Consider the following 23044-nt stretch of genomic DNA (forward strand, 5'->3'; position numbering starts at 1 on the left):
CATATGCCAAGTTGCCAACAAGTGAGAAGTAACTTAACGGTTTAGGTTCTTCGCGGCGGAACCTATTTATACGGATTTAGATTTTAACATAAATATTTATATGTATATCTGATTATTTTTTAATGTAGACGACATACCTATCAACAATAATAATATGATGTGTTTGTGGTGACTTCGTGAATTTTATATGCTCAGTTTTGAAGGTGCTCATATGAATAGTGAATATTTATAGGGGTGAGTGTGTGCGTATTTATATAAGTATTTTTACGTATGTATATATTTTCAAAAAAGAAAATGACAGTATATGTCGGTATAATTTTGCTATATATTTATCAATAAATTTTCTTCTAAAAATTTGACTGATATAATTACAGTACAATCGTAATATAATTAATTACATGTAACTACAATATTACTTATATGTAACTTTCATATAATTTTGAACCGTTATGTTTGTTTCAAGATTTATGCATGTGAGAAAGAAAAGAAGTCATAACGCGCACACATGTGAGAGGATTCGTTCCCACGACTTCCGTTTCACCAAAATAGCATGTCACGGAGAGATTTTTGAAAGTTGTATTATAGTTACATGCAAGTTACAGGGTAATTACATCACGATTGTACTATAATTACATCTATCAAATTTTTGAAAGAAAATTTGTCAACAAATATATAGGTGATCCTTATCGGTATATAAAATTTTTGAGCTACTGTCTTTGGGCCCATGTATACCCTTTTGTCTAACTGAGATTACCCTTTGTTATCGAGATTATTGCAACAACGAGATTTTGCATGTTGCAATAAGTTCACATTAAGTCCCTTAATTTGTTACCGAGTCTAGAACTCGTGCCTGAACTGAAATACCAGCTATAGCCTATCTCCAACTCACAGTACCATGTCAACTTTGGTCTCTCAGTAGTATAGTGACTGGTTTTTGGCTGACGTGATGAGTAGTATCCACGTGAGCCTCACAATCGACTGCCAATTCTCAAGCGTTGGAGCAGGGTGGCTAGCGAGGGGAGGGGGGAAGGAGGGGATGCGGCGGTCCGTAGTAGCTAGAGGAGACTCGACAAGAGGGGATCTGGTGATGGTTGGGTCTAGCAGTGAATGGAGGCAACGATGCGTCGACGATGACCATGAGCCCATCGAGCTCGAGGTTGACAGCACTGGCACGCGTGGGGATGGGAATGGAGGGGGCGTGGGTAGGGATACAAGTGAGCCAACCCGCGAACCCGTTTATAGGCAAAATTAGTGAGTAACCCGTGGGTTACCTACTAATTTGGCCTATAAATGAGTTTATGGGTTGTTTCATTTGCATCTCTACGACGCGGCAAGCAGAGCCATAACGCGAAAACCTATGGATTCACTACTGGAGAAGTGCTCATCTCTCCCAGTTCGCAACCCCCTTTATCCCCGGGTAGCGAACCGGGAGGGAGAATCCGGGACTAAAGATGGCGGTCTTTAGTCCCGGTTCAAATACCCAGGAGTAAATCTCCATCTTTAGTCCCGGTTGGTGACACCAACCGGGACTAAAGATGGCTTTGCCACGTGGCCGGCAAAGCCATGGACTAAAGAATTTTCTTTTATTTTTTTTTTAAATTTGGTTGTGCTGCCTGGTGTACATATATATATGAATATATATCATGTATATATATATATATATATATATATATATATATATATATATATATATGCATAATATAGAAATGTATATATTACACACATGCATATATGTGTGCACTATATGTATATCTATACATATATATAATGCAATATGCATTATATATATGTATAGATATACATATAGTGCACACATATATGCATGTGTGTAATATATACATTTCTATATATGTATATATGTATATATGTATATATGTATATAGGTATATATGTATACATATATGTATATACATATATGTATGTATACATATATGTATATACATATATATATGTATGTATACATATATGTATATACATATATATATGTATGTATACATATATATATATATATATGTATATATATATATATATATATATATATATATATATATATATATATATATATGTATGTATGTATGTATATATAAATATGTGTGCACTTAAGTAATTAGAGGCCATATGCATATATATATATATATATATATATATATATATATATATATATATATATATATATATATATATATTAACAAAATATGAGTTTGCAAGTAAGTAAATATACACATATATTACCAAACCAAGTACACAAAAGTAAATGCATGTGTGCATATATGAATATATAGATATATATTACAATTCGTTCGGACGTTGTAATCTTTGTTTCTGCTACTACGACTTGGTGACATCGGAAGAAGAAGGACCAGCTTTATGAATAGTCGATCCATCGTAATAGAATTCTCCTGTGGGATGGAGAATATGCTTGTTGATGAATCCCATTATCTGTTCTTGAACAGCCCTTATGAAATCATCGTGGGTGGTGTTATCTATCAGGTAAATCATCTGTTATTTGGAAAAAAAGGGATTATATATATGAAACCAGTAAGCAATAATTAACGGAAGAATAAATTTACGTACTTCAAGGTCCTGGCCAGTCCTGATTTGGTGTGCTAAGCAGTGCATGTAATGGCATACGTAGTAGCCGCACAAGTTAGTCCCCTTTTCCTGCTTTGCATACTGAAAGAGAAACAACGAGAGATTTAGTATGCATATCTGATTTAGAACAAAGAAGTGATTCAATACAAAATTGGAGCTAGCATGTACTAACCGGAAAATTGAACCTCCGGGTGAGTTTTTCATTCCAGATCCCACGGACCAATGTACGGAACCGAATCCATGCTCTATTTAGAGTTGTTAGGAAGGATTAATTTATTAACCGAGATCTAGTAGTTATACAATGATTCATAATGACAGTGCAATATATGACAATACCTATCTATCACTTCGAAAATCTTTGCGAATGTTTTCTCCGGTTTATCCATTGAATCGTAGACATGAACTTTGGATTTCTCAAGGTCGAAAAGAAGAAGGACCCAATGGAATCTGCAATTTGCATTACTTGATACATAGTATGATTGTAGGAACTTTGTAGGAACAAAATTGAAGGAACAAAATTGAAGTTAATTATTATTGTAGGAACTCACGATGTGTTGTAGGGAAGTAGTATGAACCTCTTATAACGCTGCTGCACCAGGAAATGGATGATATTGTCCTCGGTTTGTTTCTCGTATTGTTGTATCATCAGCGTGTTCACTTTGCGTGGGTCCATGAATCCAGTATTGAATTTGTTGTGTTGACGGCACAACTGAATCTCCATTCTACAACGGGGAAAAGGAATGTGTGTGAGCAACGTTCAAAGGAGGAACAAAATTGAACTATAAATAGTACTTACAAAGTCCACACGCTGAGAATAGAGACATCGAGGGCCTTCAGGTGGTATAAGTCGAAGACTTCTTTGTAGCGGATCCAAATAACATCTTCTCCTTGGTAATAATCTGAGTTTCGCACCCTAGCTCCGAACATCTCTCTACCCATCGCTGATTTGTCCATGTACCATTGATGGAACCGGTACATCTGTGTAGGTAGCTCTCTGATCTTATCAGGCGTGACTAGCGGTTCACCGAGTTTAAACGTGTACATGACCGGAGCCGTTTCGATAGGTGCGTCCTCTAGCAACTGCTCCATACTCAGTCCCGTATCTTTCAAGAAGTTGCATATCTCTAGTTGTGCCGGTTCTACGACTAACGGTTCAACCTCTTGTCGTGGCTGTTGCCCCAACTGAGGGACTTCCTTTCCGCACCTCACTGCTGAAGGCTTGGCTTTAAGAGCCTTCCTCAATGTTCGATCATAGTCAGAAACTTCGACCGGTTTGCCCAGTTCGGCCATCTTAATAAAGTGATCCTGAATCTCCGGGGCTATAGGGATCTTCTTTTCCGGACTATGTGGCTTCAACTGCTCCCTAACTTCCGCTCTAACGGCTTCATCGAGCTCCTCCGGAGTCAAGTCGTATGCCCTTTTCTTGAGAGCGGGGAGCTGTGGCTTGTCAGATCTGGCTTTCTTCTTCGGCCTTGATGGTGCGGGTTCATATGGGCGGGACCTTGACGGTGTAGACTTGGCAGTAGGTGCACGCGGAGGAGTAGTTGCCCGCGGGCCCGACGGTGCAGACTTGGCAGCTGGTGCACGCGGAGGAGGTGGTGGTGCAGGGGAAGGAGCCAGAGGAGACTGACGAGGCGGTGATGGCGGAGGAGACTGTGCTTGCGGCGGGGAAGGAGGAGCGGGCGGCCGTTCTTGCCCGGGAAACACGATGTACTTCTTACGCCAGAGTATGATGGCGTGGGCTGTGTCTCCAAGTTTCTTCTCCCCGTCTCCTCCGGGGATGTCAAACTCGAGATCCTCGTAGGTTCGTTCCACCAGCTCTATCTCGACCTTCGCATATCCATGTGGAATGGGCCTGCAATGGTATGTACTCGAAGGGTCTGTGGGTATGGTCATGCCCGACGTGACCTTCACAAGAAATATAGTTCATTAATTACTAATCAACATATATATGTAACAAATTTCGCATTTCGCATACCTTGATAGACAAGTTCCTGAATGGAGTATGCATATCGCAGGGTGTTCGCTGCGTGATATCATCAACGGGGAAGTGGGTTGCTTCGTGAGCTGCCACTGCCTTAATGCCCTCTAATCCAACTTGGCCCGTTGATGCGCAGCTGCTGCGGTTGCCCGAGGGGCTCACCATGACGGGCGCTTGTGTTTCCATTCCGCGCTGCTCGGCCAGGCGTTGGTCCACCTGTCTTGTCACCTCCTCTTGCATCCTTGCCTCATAGGTGGACACCCTGTACTCAAGATCGACGATCTTAGCCTCTGTATCCCTCTTGCTCCTCATCCGACTCCTATACGTGTGGACGTCCTCTTTGAATCCATATTTCCAAGGAAGGACGCCTTTTCCTCGCGTTCGTCCTGGATGCTCAGGATTCTGTAGTGCGAGGGTGAGCTCGTCCTTCTCTCTGTCGGGCCGGAAAGTCCCCTGCGTAGAGGCTTCAATTGCATCCGCAAGTCGGCGTGCTGCATCTCGAATCTCATCGCCGAATATGAGGGAGCCATCACCTGGATTGAGCGATCCACCGCGTGCATAGAACCAGTTCCTCGATCGCTCAGGCCAATTAGCCGTGGCCGGCTCGATACCCCTTGCTATCAAGTCAGCTTCCAATTTGTCCCACTTGGGGATTGCCTTTCCATATCCGTCTGACCCAAGCCGGTGATGGTATTTCTTCTTAGCTGCATTGGCTTTGTTCTTTTCTATCTGTGCTTGCCCTTGCGCTCCAGTCTTGTATGCCACAAACGCATCCCAGTGATCCCTAAGCTTGTTATGCACGTTGAAATAAGGTGTCAAGCCCTTGAGGATGTATCTCTTGTACAGATCTGATTTGTAGCTCTGGAATAGTTCTGCCATTTTCTTCAGGGTCCATTCTTTGCATCTAGGACGATCTGCCTCAGGGATCGTGAATGTCTCCAGCATGGTGGTCCACAACATGTCCTTCTCTGTGTTAGGGAGAAAGCTATCTTCATCCCCGCGTGACCTAGTTCGACGCCAGTACACTATGCTGATGGGGACGTTGTCTCTCACGACCCAACTACAATGATTCACAAACTTTTGTCCTATACCCGCCGGGGCTACTGGTTCGCCGTCTGGGGCAATCTCAGTAACGATGTGCCTTCCCTCAAGCTTCTTCGCGGGACCTCTTTTCCTGCGTGGCCTCTTCTGTCCGGCCGACGGTTGACTATCAGTCCCCTCCTCGGTCCCCCCTGGTTAGCCTCCTGGTTACCCTCATCGTACCCCTCCTCGTTCAGGTATTGGTTGGGATCCTCGTTCCCCTCATCATCCACCCAGTACTGACTGCTGCCCTCTGCGATCGTGTCTAACAGGATTTATTCGTCATCGCGGTCGGCCATCTGTGCGTGCAAAGAAAAAAAGACAGTGAGGTCATGGACATCAACATGTACAGCTCATACGTCTAAACCCTACAAGTATACATGTATAATTCGCTAAGTCGTTGTTCTCGTTAAGTCGTTAAGTCGCTAAGTCGTCGTTCTCGCTAAGTCGCTAACTCGCTAAGTCGCTAAGTCGTTGTCCGTCAAAGTCGCTAAGTCGTCGTTCGTGAAAGTCGCTAAGTCGTCATTCGTGAAAGTCGCTAAGTCGCTAAGTCGTTGTCTGTCAAAGTCGCTAGGTCGTCGTTCGTGAAAGTCGTTTAGTCGCTAAGATGTCGTTCTCGCTAAGTCGCTAAGTCACTAAGTCGTCATTCGTGAAAGTCGTTAAGTCGCTAAGTCGCTAAGACGTCGTTCTTGCTAAGTCGCTAAGTCGTCGTTCGTGAAAGTCGTTAAGTCGCTAAGTCGTCGTTCGTGAAAGTCGTTAAGTCGCTAAGTCGCTAAGACGTCGTTCTCGCTAAGTCGCTAAGTCGTCGTTCGCTAAAACGTTCTCATTCAAACGTTCCACCGTGGAGTCGGCGGTGGAGTCGGCGCGCGGCGGCGGCGGCGGTGGAGTCGGCGGTGGCGGTGGCGGCGGTGGTGGAGATGGAGGTGGAGTTGGCGCACGGCGGTGGCGGCGGCGGAGGTGGAGTCGGCGCGCGCCGGCAGCGGCGGCGGTGGAGGTGGAGTCGGCGTGCGGCGGCGGTGGTGTCGGCGCGCGGCGGCGGCGGCCGGAGGTGGAGTCGGCGACGACAATGGCGGCGAGGTCGATCCGGTCGGCCGGCGCGTGTCAAGATCGATCGAGAAAGAGAGAGAATGCGAGATCGGAGGCGCAAGATTTGCGCCCCTCACCTTGAGGGAGGCAACGCTGCCGGTGGCGTTCGCGAGGGCGGATGAGCGCGGCGAGCACGACGACGACGACGGCGGAGGCGGCGGCGACGTCTGGGCCGGTAATGGCGCGGGAGGAAGAAGATCGATCGTGGAGAAGTCTAAGTGTGGCGTGGGAAAGCCGATGCAGTGGATATTTATACCCGGTAATCTTTTGTCCCGGTTGGTAGTAACAACCGGGAGTAAAGAACAAATGTTTACTCCCGGTTGTTACTACTAACCGGGACTAAAGACATCTTTAGTCCCGGTGGAAGCCACGAACCGAGACAAAAGATGTTTTCCCGCTATTCCAAAATTTGTATTGGTCCCGGATACTGTTAATAACCGGGACTAAAGATGTGTACAGAAAACCGATTTATGACCTTCTTAAATTGTCTTACAAGTCGAAATAAATACCAATAAATCCAATATAATTAGCACATGGCGGATTTATATGGTTTCAAAGTCCAAATAAATACCAAAATCGTACATAATTTACGTATGGCCGAATTAAATGTTTCCAAAATTTTAATAAATAGAAATAAACAAGATATGCCTAAGTAGATGGTCTCAAAGTATAAATAAATAGAAATAATCATTTATAATTAACATAAGGCCAATTTAATTATATTCAAAGTGTAAATAAATAGAAATTATCATTTATAATTAAGATATGGCCTACTTAATTGTTTTCAAAGTGGAAATAAATACCAATAATCAGTTATAAATAACATATTGCCTAATTAATTGTATTCAAAGTGTAAATAAATGGAAGTAACCATTTATAAATATCATATGGTTGAAAAATAGTAATACATTACAAATTAAGCAGTTGAGAATAATATATTGATCCAAATTGTTCGACCTTCAATACAATACAAATAATTTACATCTTCCATCAAACAACCTAGGTCACTGTGTTCCTCACGTACTTTCTCCTCACTATTGTTCCTTCGCTATGATCGTTGCGTGAGTACGGCGTGTCCTCCTTTGATAGTATGATGCTCAGGTCAACCGTCACTACAAACGGAGGTTGCCCCTCAAACAGATCGTAATTTTCGTCAGTCTTATCCTCGACTCCAACGATTTTCCTCTTGCCTGGGAGAGCAACATGGCGTCTTGACTCATCGGGCCCTTTCCCCTTCTTTGGTTTGCTATCCATGTCCTTCACGTAAAAAACTTGCGTTACATCATTGGCTAGAACGAATGGTTCCTCTAAGTATCCTACCTTGTTTAGGTCAACCGTTGTCATCCCGCTATCATCAATCGTTACGCCTCCACCAATCAGCCTAACCCATTGGCACCGAAACAGAGGGACCTTCAGGGGTCCATACTCTAGTTCCCAAATGTTGTCGATGACACCGTAATACGTGCTAGTTGGACCATCGTGTCCTATGGCATCGATACGAACACCACTGTTCTGGTTCGTGATCTTTTTGTCTTGGGCTCTTGTGTAAAAAGTGTATCCATTGATTTCATAACCTTGGAATGTAGTTACCGAGCCGGAGGGTCCCCTAGCCAAGAAGGCTAGTTGCCGGTCAATCGTCTCGTTACCCAGGAGGTGTTCTCGCAGCCAAGCGGGGAAAGTATCAATATGATGGCGTGTAATCCAGGCTTCGGACTTGCCACTGTTTTCTGAGCGAACAATCGCAAGGTGCTCATCGATGTAAGGAGCAACCAACGAAGATTGTTGCAAAACCGTGAAATGTGCTTTTCGGAATAAATTGTTGTCTACAGTCATAATTGCTCTCCTTCCAAGTGTGCCATTTCCCCGTAGTCTCCCCTCATGGATTGATTCGGGTACCCCGATTGGCTCGAGGTCTTCAATAAAAACTACGCAGAACTCAATGACCTCCTCTGTTCCATACCCTTCGCGATGCTTGCTTCCGGACGAGAACGGTTACGAACGTACTTCTTTAGAACGCCCATGTACATCTCGAAAGGAAACATGTTGTGTAGGTACACAGGACCGAGAATACCGATCTCTTTTACAAGGTGGCACAGAAGATGTGTCATTATATTGAAGAATGACGGTGGAAAGATCAACTCAAAGCTAACAAGGCATTGCACCACGTCATGCTGAAGAGCGGTTAAACTTTCTGGATCGATGACTTTCTGTGAAATTGCGTTCATGAAAGCACAAAGCTTCGTTATTGTTGCCTGCACATTATCAGGAAGGATACCACGAATTATAACAGGAAGCACCTGTGTCATAAGCACGTGACAGTCATGAGACTTTAGGTTTGTGAACTTCTTATCCTTCGTGCTTATTATTCTCTTTACATTCGAGGAATATCCGGACGGTAACTTGATGCTCTCTAGGCATTGAAACATACTCTCCTTCTCTTCCTTGCTTAGGGTGTAGCCCGCCGGACTTAAGTAATGGCTTCCTTTCTCGTTCGGTTCCGGATGAACGCCCTCGTGTTGTTCCATATGCTTGAGATCATTGCGTGCTTCGAGTGTATCTTTGGACTTTCCATATACACCTAAGAAGCCCAGCAGGTTTACGCAAAGGTTCTTAGTGAGGTGCATCACGTCGATTGCGTGGCGAATGTCCAAGACCTCCCAATAGGGTAGCTCCCAAAAAATAGAGTTTTTCTTCCACATCGCCGCGTGACCATCTTTGCTCTCTATAGGTTGGCTGCCAGGTCCCTTTCCAAATACTACTTTCAGATCCTTCACCATTTCGAACACTGTTTTCCCGTTGCGATCTTTAGGCTTAGTACGATGGTCTGCCTTCTGTTCGAAGTGTTTGCCTTTTTTCCGTACAGGGTGGTTTGCAGCAAGGAATCGACGATGGCCCATGTACACAACCTTCCTGCAATGCTTCAGATAAGTACTTTCAGTTTCATCCAAACAGTGAGTGCAAGCGTTGTACCCCTTGTTTGATTGTCCGGATAGGTTACTAAGCGCAGGCCAATCATTAATTGTAACGAATAGCAACGCTCGTAGGTTAAATTGCTCCTGCTTGTCCTCATCCCACACGGGGACGCCCTCTTTCCTCCACAACACTTTCAGATCTTCAACCAATGGTCTTAGGTACACATCAATGTCGTTACCAGGTTGCTTCGGGCCTTGAATAATAATCGGCATCATGATGTACTTCCGCTTCATGCATAGCCAAGGGGGAAGATTGTAGATGCACATGGTGACTGGCCAGGTGCTATGGCCACTGCTCATCTCTCCAAACGGATTCATTCCATCCGTGCTTAAACCGAACCTCACGTTTCGTGCATCCTCGCCAAAGTCTTTAAATGTTCTGTCGATATTTCGCCACTGCGACCCGTCAGCGGGATGTCTCAGCATCCCATCCTGTTTATGTTCTTCTGCGTGCCACCGCATCATTCTAGCATGTGATTTGTTCCTGAAAAACCGCTTCAGCCTTGGTATTATAGGGAAATACCACATCACCTTAGCAGGAATTCTCTTCTTCAAAGGCTGTCCGTCAACTTCACCTGGATCATCTCGTCTTATCTTGTATCGTAATGCTTTGCAAACAGGGCATGCTTCCAGGTTTTCGTACTCACCGTGATACAGGATACAGTCGTTCGGACACGCGTGAATCTTCTGTACTTCCAGACCTAGAGGGCAGACTGTCTTCTTAGCTTCGTACGTACTTTCGGGCAATTCGTTCCCCTCCGGAAGAATGTTCTTTACGAGTTTCAATAACTCGCCGAATGCCTTGTCACTCACACCATTTTTAGCCTTCCATTGCAAGAATTCTAGGATGGTACTCAACTTTTTGTAGCCCTTCTCGCAACCTAGGTACAACGCTGTTCTGTGGTCCGCTAACATGTGCTCCAGTTTCTGCACCTCCTTTTCACTTTTGCAGTCCTCCTGTAAGTCCCGCAATATTTGACCAAGTTCATCAGCACCGTCATTCCCTTCAACATCCAGCTCCGCCTCGCCCATTGTGTTTTCTTCAAATCCGCCATACTGAGCCCAGTCTAGAATGTTCTCATCTTCTACTTCCTCTTCCATTGCAACCCCTACCTCTCCATGCGAGGTCCAACAATTGTAGCTACGCATGAACCCCCACTGAAACAGGTGGGCATGAATAGTTCGTGTGGTGGAATACTCCTTCTGGTTTTTGCACTTGTCGCATGGAAAGCTTATAAAACCGTTACGCTTGTTATCATTGGCCCCACCCAAAAAATAATGCACGCGGTCAATAAACTCTTTCGACCGCCGATCCGCGTACATCCATTGCCGATCCATCTATATGAAATACATATAAATTGTAATTATACAAAATCTAAGATTTACAAGGTAATTACATAATAATACAATAATTGAATATAATTATTCATACAATTAATCATTATTATTAAATTCACTGTACATATTTTTCATGTTTTAATTACATTATAAACAAATATTTAATATGTTTTTCTTATTTTAATATTAAATTAGCTTAGTTTTATAATTGCATACAAAATTATATGTAATTATTCAAACAAGTATTTATAATCTTATTTATTCCCTACACACACTTTCTCTCTCATCATCTTCCATCACATTTTCTAGAGGGAAAAATATGTAAAAAAAATAGCTCCAAATGTAGATGCTAAGAAAAACAAAGAGTAGGATAAAGTTGCTAACCTTTTGAAGACCTCAAATTTGTATATTACCACCAAAAAATTTTGCTTAAAATTTTGACAGCACCTCCCTCCCTCAAAGCTTAATTTTGAAGCAATGGCTCGGGCTGGAGGAGGAAGAACGGGTATATAAAGCTGTGCAACTTTAGTCCCGGTTGGTAACACCAACCGGGCATAAAGATCTCAAATCACTTTAGTCCCGGTTTGTATTACCAACCGGGACTAAAGATATGATCTTTAGTCCCGGTTGGTAACACGAACCGGGACTAAAGATCCCAAGCCCCCCGACAGAGGTCTGACATGCCCTGTCAGGAGGCGAACCGCGTTGAAGTAATAAACCGGGACTAATAAGCCATAGTCCCGGTTCGTTTTGGAACCGGGACTATTGTGGAAATTAGCCGACCCTCCAAAGACCTCTTCTCCAGTAGCGATTACTTTTTATTTAACATATAAGTAGGTTTGCCAGTCGATTTGCTTGCATCCCAAGGCGTGGGGCAAAGCATGCGTGCCTCGATCTGCACCGCCGGAGCCGTCTCGGGCTCGATCTGCTCAACTAGCTTCGTTTTGCCTCAATCCTTCTTGCTTGCATCACCTAGGCCTAGTTCTATCGCCCCCGTCGCTAGTCCTTGGTCCACTTTGTTGGCTATAGCAAATTAGCAATGATTGATGTGATCTGTTGGAGCTAACTTCAGCACGTTGTGACTGTTTTTTCAGATTTTCTTTTGATTTTTCAGTCTCAACTATCGATGTGTTTATCTGAATATTGATGAATGACCGAGAACTATCCTTGATCGGAAAACAGCTCACTGGTGAAAAAATCATCTTTAGTCTGTCCACCAAATTCCATAATAATCCTGGTTCCATTAAAAATTGGGACTAAAAATAAAAAATTTTGATCTTTAGTACCGATTGGTAACACCAACCGGGACTAAAGATCATTTTTAGTCCCGGTTCAAAAAGTTGTCGGGTCGAATTTAGGCCCTAATTATCTTTAGTCCCGGTTGGTATAAACCACCCGCGCGCGCCAGAGTCTCGATCTTATCGATCCATTCCCCTTCCTCTCTCTCTACTCCCTACGCTCTCATGAACAGCAAGTCCTCAGATCGGATCTGGCATTCTGGCTAGCAAGTCTTCTCCTCTCCCCTTCCCCTTCCCCTTCCCCTCTCCACCCCCTCCCCACCTCCTCCTCCTCCTCCTCCTCCTCTACCAGAGTGAGTCCAGGGGGCCGAGCCCGGGCGGCGGTGGCTGCCGGCTGGCCGCGGGCGGCAGGGAGCGCGGCGGTGGCGGGAGCTGGCAGCCGGCGACGCCCTCTCCTCTGCCGGAGGAGGGAGGCGGCAACGGAAGCACAATTTTTTTTTTCTGAATTTGTGATATATTTGGATTTAAGAACTTGTGATGTTTGGATCTGTGATGTATATGATGTGTGATGTATTTGATGTTTGATCTGTGATGTATTTCTTTAAGAATTTGATTTGTATTTTTTTGAGAATTTGTGATGTGAATGATTCATTGATTTGGGATGATACTTTGATTTTGGGATATTTGGGGAGATTTGGGAAAGGAGCAACTCTTTGGAAAGAAACAATGAGAATATAAAAAAAGAAAAAAAATGGTGACCAACCAGGACTGTGCTGCTATCTAACACCAATCGAGACTAAAGATGTATTTTTAGTCTCGATTATTTCAACCGAGACTAAAGATAGATCTTTACTCCCGGTGAAAAACTGGGACTACAAGGGGTTACCAACCGGGACTACAAACCATCTCTCCACCAGTAGCGGAAGCAACAACCGGCGAGGAGCCGAGGATCCACTACCAACCACCACCACCCCGTCGGCTGCCACCTTTCTCCTTCACGAGCTCCGCCACTGACGCTGTGCCGGCCCCAAAGCCAGAAACATGTTGGCGGCGCCCCAATCGCCTTCCTCCGAGCATCGCTTCACCACTGAGCCGCCACCATAGGACTGAACTGATAGGAGAGAGTGAAGAGATTTCGCTGGATGGGGGCAGACCATCGCAGCCCCCTCCTCACCAGTTAGCAAACACCCTGCTCCAACACTTGAGAATCTGAGAGATGGGAAAGAGAGGGAAGAGGGAGAAGAGTTGGCACTTGACATGTGGATCTATATGGGTCCCACTCGCAACGTCATAAAAAACTGGTCACTATATTACTGAGGGGCCAAATTTGACATGGTATTGTGAGTTGGGGATGGGTTATACTCCCTCCATCCCAAAATGTTTGGCGCCGTTGACTTTTTTTAAAAAAATTGACCGTTCGTCTTATTCAAAAAATTTAAGTAACTATTAATTTTTTTCCTATCATTTGATTTATTGTTAAATATACTTTTATGTATACATATAGTTTTACACATTTCACAAAAGTTTTTAAATAAGATGAACGGTCAAACATGTTTAAAAAAGTCAATGACGTTAAACATTTAGGCAAGGAGGGAGTAAGTGGTATTTCGTTTCCAGAACAAATATTAAGCTTGGCGACAAATGGAAGGACAACAAGTGAACTTATTCCTTGCATGTTTGCTAGCCCGAAGGAATGTGATTTGCATCTTGTCCGGGCTTTCCATTTTGGCCCAGATAGTTGGAAGCCCATTGGCGCAAACGACCCAATCACAGCAAACCGGAGATACTGGACCTGTGGCAGGGGACCTCCTCCTCAGTAGGAATAAGTTCATTTTGACTCCCTTAAAAGTGACCCGAATATAAGGAAAAAGTACACCGAAAGTCCCTCAACTTATCAGCGAGATATAAAAACATCCTCGAACCGTAAAACTGGACACACGAGGTCCCTTAACTATACAAAACCGGTCACCCGAGGTCCCTCGACGGTTTTCATCCCGGTTTTGTCCTACGTGGCGCTTTGACCACGGTTGTTGGTGGCTGAGTCAGCGTGGACCCACGTGGGCCCCACATGTCAGCCTCTTCTTCTCCCCTCCTCTTCACCTCTCCTACCCTCTCTCTCTCTCTCCTCCACGGGCGGTAGCCGGCGGGCGCAGGCAGCGGAGCAGCGCACGGGTGGGCGGAGGCGGAGGGGCAGCAGCTGCACAGGCGGCAACCGGCGGGGGACGTAGCCGCCATCGAAGCGGCACTTGCTGGAGGAGCTCGGGTGGCACTAGCGTCGGCCTCGCCTGTTGCCGTGTCGTCGACTGGATCTCCTCTCCCGCCTCGCGCCAGATGGCCTCGTTTGGCTCTCCATTGAAGAGGATGCGGCGAGGAGGGAGTCGGCAGAGGGGGAGGACAGGAGGATGCGGCGGCACTCGATCTCTCCACGGCGGAGAGCGCGGACGGGAGGATGCTGCCGGTGGAGGTAGCGTGAGAGCGAAGCGGAGGCGGTGGCGGCAGGCTACGCCCCACGCGGGCGCGGCGCACCTTGACGCCGAGCCGCTCCAGCTCGAGGTGCCCGGCTCCATGATCGCTTCACAGCCTTAGCGCACGACGGCGTGATCACGACTGATCCGGCGCCGATAGCGGAGAAGTCGATGATATTGTCAAGGAGGCGTATGTTGAGTATATATATTTCAGATTCAAGACAGATAGCCGCTTGAAACCTTCGAACATTTGAGGCAACGGTCTCATTTTCTCACAAAGCTCTGTCATTTTTGAAACAGTGGGGACCCTTATTGCCGCTGCAGCTGAGGGACGAGATGGAGAAGGCCAGAGGATCACTGCTTGCCAGTGTCCGCGGGACAGGAGGTTCAAGCAGCTAGGAGTTTTTCAGTGATTTATTTTTCCTGCTTCTTCTGTCTGTCTACTGGGTGTGTGTTTTGCTGCTGCGTCAGCATCTCATGCTTCTGCCTTTGTCTTTGTTTCTGCGCTAGTTGTAAACTGGAATCCCCAGTAGTTACATGTACTCTTATGCTTTTCTAATGAAAGCTGGGCCTTGGCCTTTCATCCAAAAAAAAGAAAACATTTGAGGCAACGCAACCATACATCTTTTCATAACAAGTGTTTCTATTTCAGTTAGGCTGACAAAAGCTTTGCATCATATAGTTTTTACTCCTGTCCGCAACTTTTGTTTTGTCGAGTGGAACATACACATTGGACAGGTTAGGTGTATGCAGATTCAGAACAGTTAGCTGCTTAAAACCTTCAAACTCTCGAGGCAAGCTCATGATGCATCTTTCTATCTGTAGATATTCCAAATCACTGATAAAGAAGAGGCACGATGGAATCTTATTATAATTCCCACGGGAGAACTCAATTGTGATGGAACTTGGTTTTTTCTTGACAGCATGTGCTCCACCTATCAAATACATTGCGTTGCCAATCTTGCTGCAGGTATCGTGGTTGCGCGTCAGCTTCTTGATGATGAGGAGGCCTAGGAGGTTGCACTCCTCGTCGGCGACGTAGAGCAGCGACGACGCAGACTTGATATCGCCAGGGACGCCGGCGACACGGAGCGCGTTCTGCTTCTTAATTGCTGGCTAGCTTGGACACGACGAGCGCGGCGGACGCCCTGGCGGCGGCCTCGGCGGCGCCGTTCCAGGTGAGCATCTCCACCTGCCAGTCCACCGCCGCCGCCGACGTGCCGACCCGCCGGAGTGCGGCCTCGCCGAGCCGCGGGTTCGCCGTGACGTTGACGAAGATGATGAAGGGAGAGAAAAGGGGAAAGGGGGAGAGGAGGCTAACGTGGACATCTGACATGTGGGGCCCATATGGGACCCACGCTGACTCAGCCGCCACGTAGATCAAAACCGGGGTCAAAACCCCCGAAGGACCTCGGGTGACCGGTTTTGTATAGTTAAGGGACCTCACATATCTGGTTTTGCGGTTCGAGGACGTTTTTTTATCCCGTTGATAAGTTGAGGGACCTTCGGTGTACTTTTTCCCGAATCTAATAAATGACCCTAAACCACAAAACCAGACATCTCGACCCCCGAACTATTGAAGCCGGTGCAATTTGACTCCCTTGACGGTTTTGGAGGGCGGTTTTGCTGACGTGACACCTACGTGGCGGTATTGACCGGATCTTCTTTACACGTGGCGTTGATGTGACGCTTAAGTGGCATTAGAATTAAAAAAAAATCATTTATCATTCACACATAGGATGACATGCGGGACCCACAGACCATGTGGGGCCCACATGTCATCCTCTCCTCCCCTTCTTCCTCCTCCCTCTCTCCCTTCTCTCATTCTCTCCCTAGCCTTTCTCTTCACCCCCGGAGCAGCAGTGGGGATGGCGGCAGCGTCCGGCGGTCGGGACGGCGGTCGGGAGACGGCGGAAGGGCGGCGGCGGGCAAGCAGAGACGGTGGCGAGCGGCGGAGACGCCGGGGAGCGAAGACGGCGGCATCCAGCGATGGCCGCCATGGATAGGGTGAGGTGGGGGATCTCCCCGACAACGTTCGCCACCGCCGCCGCCGCCGCCATCGCCATGGCGTGCAGGCCGGCGATGTACTCCGCCTCCGCCCTCGCGCCGCTGCGCCCCCGCCTCCTACCCCTAGTCTGCTTGGATCGCCGCTCCCCCTCGTCTGCGCGGCTCGCCGGGATCCCTGCCGCCGCGACCACATCGCCCCGCTCCTCGCGGTGAGCGCGCCCACCTCCTCCCCCGCTTGCCGCCCAACTCCCTTGCCGCTCAAGGACGGCCTCGAAGAAGAAGACCACCTTGCAAGCGTAGATGGCTGCGATGACGCACATGAGCACGACGGAAACGCACTAGCACCAGGTTCACCTTGGTAGTGACGTGAAGGAATCTGGTCGGCGCTGACGTCGCCACCGTCTTCCACAGGATCGCTTGGGTGCTCACGCCGAGGCAGATACCGAACGCCGACACCGGGAACCGGAGCAGAAACGGCCACGTTTTGTCCAACGGAAGCACCAGCTCCTCCGATGACTGATGCGACACAGTACACACCGTGAGCTCTCTCCAGTGTTCCAGCAAATCAAAGCACAGAGATCGATGTGTGGTTACAGAAGAATTAGCTCAAGAAACTTACCCGGAGTTTGTCCAGTTCGGGGCACTCCAGTGCGGCGAAGAAGCGATCAACCTGAGGCATGGACTTGGTGTGGTGGCTGCTGATGGCGTCGCAACCGTCCTCCTCCTCCTCGGGGAACTCCGGCCCGGCGCCAGCCAGATGGGCGAGCTGCCGCTCAAGCTTCCCGGACCACGTCTTGAACGAGTCGTAGCGCCTGTCCCGGGACATCATCCGGCCGCCGCGGTTCGATGTCGCGCGGCGTGCCGGCTTGCCGCCAGGGATCGGCTGCGACCGGAACGCGGCTTGTCCGGCTGCACGAACCTGACGTTATTGTTTCTTCCCTTGCCCTGCGCCGCCGTCCGTCGCCGCTTGCTCTCCCACCGCCGCTGCGGGCTTGCCTGCCGCCACGCACCATCAGCTGAAGGGGAAGAAGAAGGGGAGAGAGAGAAGAGAGAGAGAGGGAGGAGAAAGAAGGAAGGAGACAGGGGGGCCCAACGTCAGTGGGTCCACATTTTCTTTTGTATGAATGACTAATGGGTCCCACGCATATTTTTTTAATTCTAATGCCACTTAAGCGTCACGTGTAAAAAAGACCCGGTCAATACCACCACGTAGGCGCCACGTCAGCAAAACCGCCCTCCAAAACCGTGTATGGAGTCAAATTACACCGGTTTCAATAGTTTAAGGGTCGAGATATCCGGTTTTGCGGTTTATGGTTTATAAATTAGATTCGGGTTATTTTTAAGGAGTCAAATGAACTTTTTCCTCCTCAGTACGATCCACTTTGCTGGCTTGGGAGTTACTATACTAGTTGGGACATCTTCATGCACATGCATAGTATGCGATAATAACATGATGATGTGGGGAGTTTACTGAAAGTCTAAATTTAAACTCCTTTTTGCATGATTAGTAATCGGGCATTCTCTGATCTCGATAACTATATTCAAACTATGGCTGCATTTGGTTATGCCAACTAGGATAGAATGCGTTTGATTGGTTTGGTGGATGGAACTGAACGGAGGATGATCGTTCGATTTTTTTTTTGTGTGTTTAGTTAAAAGGCGAGATAGATGAGCCGGTCAAAAAAGAGAATATTATCTCCATATCCTAGGTGAAGAGGGAAAAAAATTGAAAATAATACCCTTTTTCACCGATTTTATAGAATATACATGTTTAGCATGACTTGGTAGAAGTATACCCATTGCCACGGATGAGTGTGCGAAGTCACGGCGAGTTCACACGGAACTCGTGATGTGCTCGTGATGTCATCACAGTTCGTGCAATAAGTACGTGAATTCGTGTGGAGAGCCATTGCGCAACTTGTACCGAGCACTGCATGTCAACGAGATTTGAGAAAAGATCAATTACATGGCGTAGACTAATTTTGTCATAACAATTGAATCGAGCAGCCCCGTTCTGAATGGCAGCAACATTCTAGCCATCATCTAAGTTTCTACTACTATAATTCTATAAAATATTTTGGACTGAAGATTTGATCAGCGGTGATTCATTACAGGGCGATCGCGATCATCCAGAAACACCATGAGATTAAATTGTTCCTACAGTGACAGGCTCTGACTGCAGGATGGAAGATTGTAAGTACTGTACTAAACACGAACTAGAGCTACATACTTTACCCGTTTTTCCTCCTTATCTCTTGCTGTGTGTGGCGCCTGCTTTCCTCGAGGATAACTGACGCCGAGAAGAGCCATTTGCCGGATAGACCAAGTAGCATACGCCTGAACTCGTTGTGGCGATGCGTCGCACGCAGCAAATCAACCTTTCTTCAAGTTGACAAGTACCAGTGGCGAAGCTTGCACGGTTTTCTAAACCAACCAGGCGGTCAGAGGCCTGCATCGATGCGTTAGGACTGGACCATTGGGACGATGGCACGGCCTAGCAACCGTTGATTCGCAGCCGAACGACGCTCGTAGCAGGGACGAGAACCCGCTGGGCGGTGCGGCGTGCGTGCAGAGCAAAAAGGCGGCAATCAGTCGGCAGGCGCAAGTGGGCTTGCAGCAAACCAAACGCCCGTCTGTCTTCGTCACCCCTGCCGCTGCCGCTGCCCAATCGCATCGCAGGTCGCAGCACGGAGCGGCCCGTCGCGCTCGGCGGTCGGGTCCCTTGTCCACGCACGCCTGCGCAGTTGCGTACGCAGGGCCGGTAGGCCGGCTTTAGCTGCGCTGCGCTGCGGCGCTCGATTTGTTTGAAGTACCGTTGTCGCGATCCCTTCCCGTCCCTTGAAACCAAAGCCAAATCGATCCCTCCCTCCCGTCTCCGCCTTTCGGCCGCCTCACGCCTCCCCTTTTTAACCCCTTCCCCGGCCGCCTCCCTCCGGCCCCTGCCTCCACCCACGTCGTCGATCTCGTCCACTCCAATTACATCCATCCATCCATCCGCTCTGCAACCTTCTCCGGTTGCTGCGAGCGAGAGCGAGAGCGATCGCTACAGCCGCCGGTGGGCAGCCATGGCGGAGGAGCAGAGGTGGCAGGAGGGCTGCCACCGCCTGTGCGCCAACAACTGCGGCTTCTTCGGTAGCCCCGCCACGCTCGACCTCTGCTCCAAGTGCTACCGCGACCGCCAAGGCCGGGAGAGTACTGCACCCGTCGTCGTCGCCGCCGCAGCCTCGGCCTGCCCGGCTACTCATCCTTCCTCGCCATCCTCGTCGTCTTGTCCGGCGTTCTTGCCTTCCTCCACTGCCGCCGAGGCTGGCGTCGTCGTCGCGGCGGTGGCGAAGGCGAGCAGGTGCGCGAGCTGCAGGAAGCGGGTGGGGCTTACGGGGTTCGCGTGCCGGTGCGGCGGCACGTTCTGCGGCGCACACCGGTACCCGGAGCGGCACGCGTGCGGCTTCGACTTCAAGGCCGCCGGCCGCGACGCCATCGCGCGCGCCAACCCGCTCATCAAGGGCGACAAGCTCAAGGACAAGATCTGATCCCTCCCCACCTGCCGTGCTCCCCGTCGCCGCCGGAAGAACGCGCGGTTGGATTCCAAATTAAATACGCTTATATTATTATGTAAGCTACAGCCGGCCGGCGGTGAAATCGCCAGCCAGCCATGCATGCATGCGACTGAAATGAAAATGAGTTCATATCTCTGCTCCTTCTATTCAGAGCCGATTGCCCGATTGCCAAATGCCAACTCGAAATTGGAAATGAAATCGACTGCGAACGCGATGAACTCAGAATAGGTCAGGTAGATTAGATTACAGCGCACCGTGACCAAACCCGAACCGAACATTGGAAAATTTGATGTACGATTATACTACGAGATTAGTTTATGAAGGCAGCGGTAGTTTTCTTTGAGGGCGAACAAGTCGCAGGATTAGTTGGTCGATGACAACATTTCGATGGAAACAACGGGTGGCCGGTCACGCAAGCTACAAAGATGTTGGATTAAAAAAAGTTAAAATGAGAGCGCGTATGTCCACACACTTCACTCGCGTGTACCGTATACGTCATGACTAACAACTAACAAGCGCTGCGGGGGAAGAAACTGAGAGCGTGGATTTGTTAAATGGAATTCGGGCGCCTAATCAAGCGGAGTTTGTCAATTCTTTTGCTCCGCCGTGTACTTTGCCGGAAGTTACGTTTGCACGTACAGGGAGACCGTCAGTTTGTCAAGATGGTGGCCAAACTTCTCCTCTAGCTGTTCTTGTTTGTTTCGGAAGAAAGCAGCCTTTTTCTTTTGGACGGAAGAAAGCAGGCCTTTTGTTCGTTAGACGATGTAATGTTTACGTTGACAGTATTAAAGACCGCACGAGAGGAGAATCAAATATGGGTATACATGTGCTATGTTTACAAGCATCATGATTTTTCATGACGAAAACATAATAACATCCAAGTATTAAAATGAGTCGTCTTCTGCCCTTCGCTTCATTCAGATTTTAGGATAGATAAACGATTTTTGCTATATATTTGTAGACAAATTTTCTTTAAAAAAATTTGACAGATGTAATTACAACACAATCGTAATGTAATTACACTGTAACTATCATGTAATTACACTGTAACTATAGTGTAACTTGTATTTAACTTTCAAAAATCTCTACGTAATATGTTATTTCGGTAAAATAGAGGTTGTGGAAACAAATCCTTACACATATGTGTGTGCTGTGATTTTATTTTTCTTTCTCACCAAAACAAATCTTGTAATAGATCTAAAGATTCAAAATTACATGAAACACATATACAAGTTACTCTGTAGTTACGTGCAAGTTATAGTGTAATTACATATAAGTTACAATGTAATTACACTACGATTCTATTATAATTACATCTGTCAAATTTTTAGGAGAAAATTTGTCGACAAATGTATAGGTGGTCCCTAGATAAATAGGGACATGTCATGGGGCGTGGCTAATGGGTGGGTGACCCCCATGGCCCCATCCCTCGTATACGCTCCTCTCTCCCCTTCCTCCTCCCCTTCTTCTCTTCCTACTACACCATAAATTTAAAAAAAATTAAAAAAAATAAAGTTGAAAAAATTTATGTATAGAAATGCTATATATAAAAGTTAAACTTTTGACTTATAAACTTTGGGTCTATAAACTAATATTTGAATTCAAATTTAAATTTGAATCGGGTATGTAAACTTTTGACTTATAAACTTTGGGTCTATAAACTTTAGGTGTATAAACTTTAGATGTATAGAAATACGATATTAAAAATATTTGAATTCAAATTCAAATTTGAATCGGATATATAAACTTTTGACTTATAAACTTTGGGTCCCTAAATTTTAGATGTGTAAATTTGAGTTGTACAAACTTTAGGTGCATAAATTTACTAAAATAGAAAAGTAACGCGGTGCCAAAAAAGGAAACCACGTGAAGGAGGGGGGTGATCGCTAGGGGCGACCGATCGCCCGTTAGCCTTTTCACATGTCATGTATTGTCCTCTGATATGAGTCACTAAACCTAAATCTGTTGGTTATATGATCATATATCAACGTTATAAGCTTCAGCCTTCAGGACATGTCAATTCCTATAAGCACCAAACAATATGAAGCAACGCAAAACTTAACTTCTTCGAACCGCCTAACCAGCCAAGAGAGGGCTGTTGCTCGCCCTCCTGCACTAATGGGCTTCTAAAATATACTATAAAATTAGTCAAACTTAAATTATTTTAACTTTGGCCAAAGTCAAAACGTCTTATAACCTAAAACGGTGGGAGTAGAACTATTGGACCCCAGTCATGTTTGATTTTCTAGGATGATAGGCATAGGAGTAAAAGTCTATTTTATCTCTCTCATCTTTTGCCCTAGATTGAATCTCATCTCTCAACTATAAAACCGGGTATAACATCTTCCTCAGCTTCAAAAACCGATGCAAGTTATTAGCTCCTTCAGTCGTTTAGAAAGCGGTTTAGGATGAGTCAGTAGAAAAAACGTTAAAGAATAATAGTAGGACCTATATGTTATCCGTTCTCTCTCTCCTTCCCCCCTCTCTCTCTCGTTTTGCCGCCTTCACAGCCTCCACCGACGGGCTCTCCGCTCCCTCCTCCACACCGGCTCTTGAAAGCTCGCCTCCTCCCCGACACGCTGTGTCACCATCGCTGTTGCCGCTGGCTTCCTAGAGCACGAAACATCAGGGGAGGATGTGGGTGGACAGAATGTGCATCGGGATGGCAGACAACATTGGGTCAGCGACGACGTATCGCCAGCTCTCTCACCTCCCTCCTCCCCGCCCT

General features: G+C 46.9%; 3 protein-coding genes across 3 annotated transcripts; 1 reads left to right on the plus strand and 2 right to left on the minus strand.

Annotated features, from left to right (window-relative positions):
- Positions 1 to 7738: 7738 nt before the first annotated feature.
- Positions 7739 to 18461, minus strand: LOC127762569 (uncharacterized). Its single transcript, XM_052287068.1, has 5 exons — positions 18421 to 18461; positions 15823 to 15868; positions 9367 to 11049; positions 8973 to 9225; positions 7739 to 8700 (listed from the first exon to the last, which is right to left on the minus strand). The coding sequence occupies exons 1-5, from the start codon at positions 18459 to 18461 to the stop codon at positions 7739 to 7741; spliced, it is 2985 nt and encodes a 994-aa protein (XP_052143028.1).
- LOC127764149 (S-type anion channel SLAH3-like) lies at positions 16437 to 17831 on the minus strand. Its single transcript, XM_052288982.1, has 2 exons — positions 17379 to 17831; positions 16437 to 17275 (listed from the first exon to the last, which is right to left on the minus strand). Exons 1-2 carry the CDS (start codon positions 17586 to 17588, stop codon positions 17018 to 17020), a joined length of 468 nt encoding a protein of 155 aa, XP_052144942.1. The 5' UTR covers positions 17589 to 17831; the 3' UTR covers positions 16437 to 17017.
- Positions 18462 to 19605: 1144 nt separating the features above from the next.
- On the plus strand, positions 19606 to 20456 carry LOC127763637 (zinc finger A20 and AN1 domain-containing stress-associated protein 5). Its single transcript, XM_052288400.1, has one exon. It carries the CDS (start codon positions 19825 to 19827, stop codon positions 20287 to 20289), a length of 465 nt encoding a protein of 154 aa, XP_052144360.1. The 5' UTR covers positions 19606 to 19824; the 3' UTR covers positions 20290 to 20456.
- The last annotated feature ends 2588 nt before the right edge of the window (positions 20457 to 23044 follow it).

Source organism: Oryza glaberrima, chromosome 2 (genome assembly GCF_000147395.1).
Source record: "Oryza glaberrima chromosome 2, OglaRS2, whole genome shotgun sequence".
Taxonomy (NCBI): Eukaryota; Viridiplantae; Streptophyta; class Magnoliopsida; order Poales; family Poaceae; genus Oryza; species Oryza glaberrima.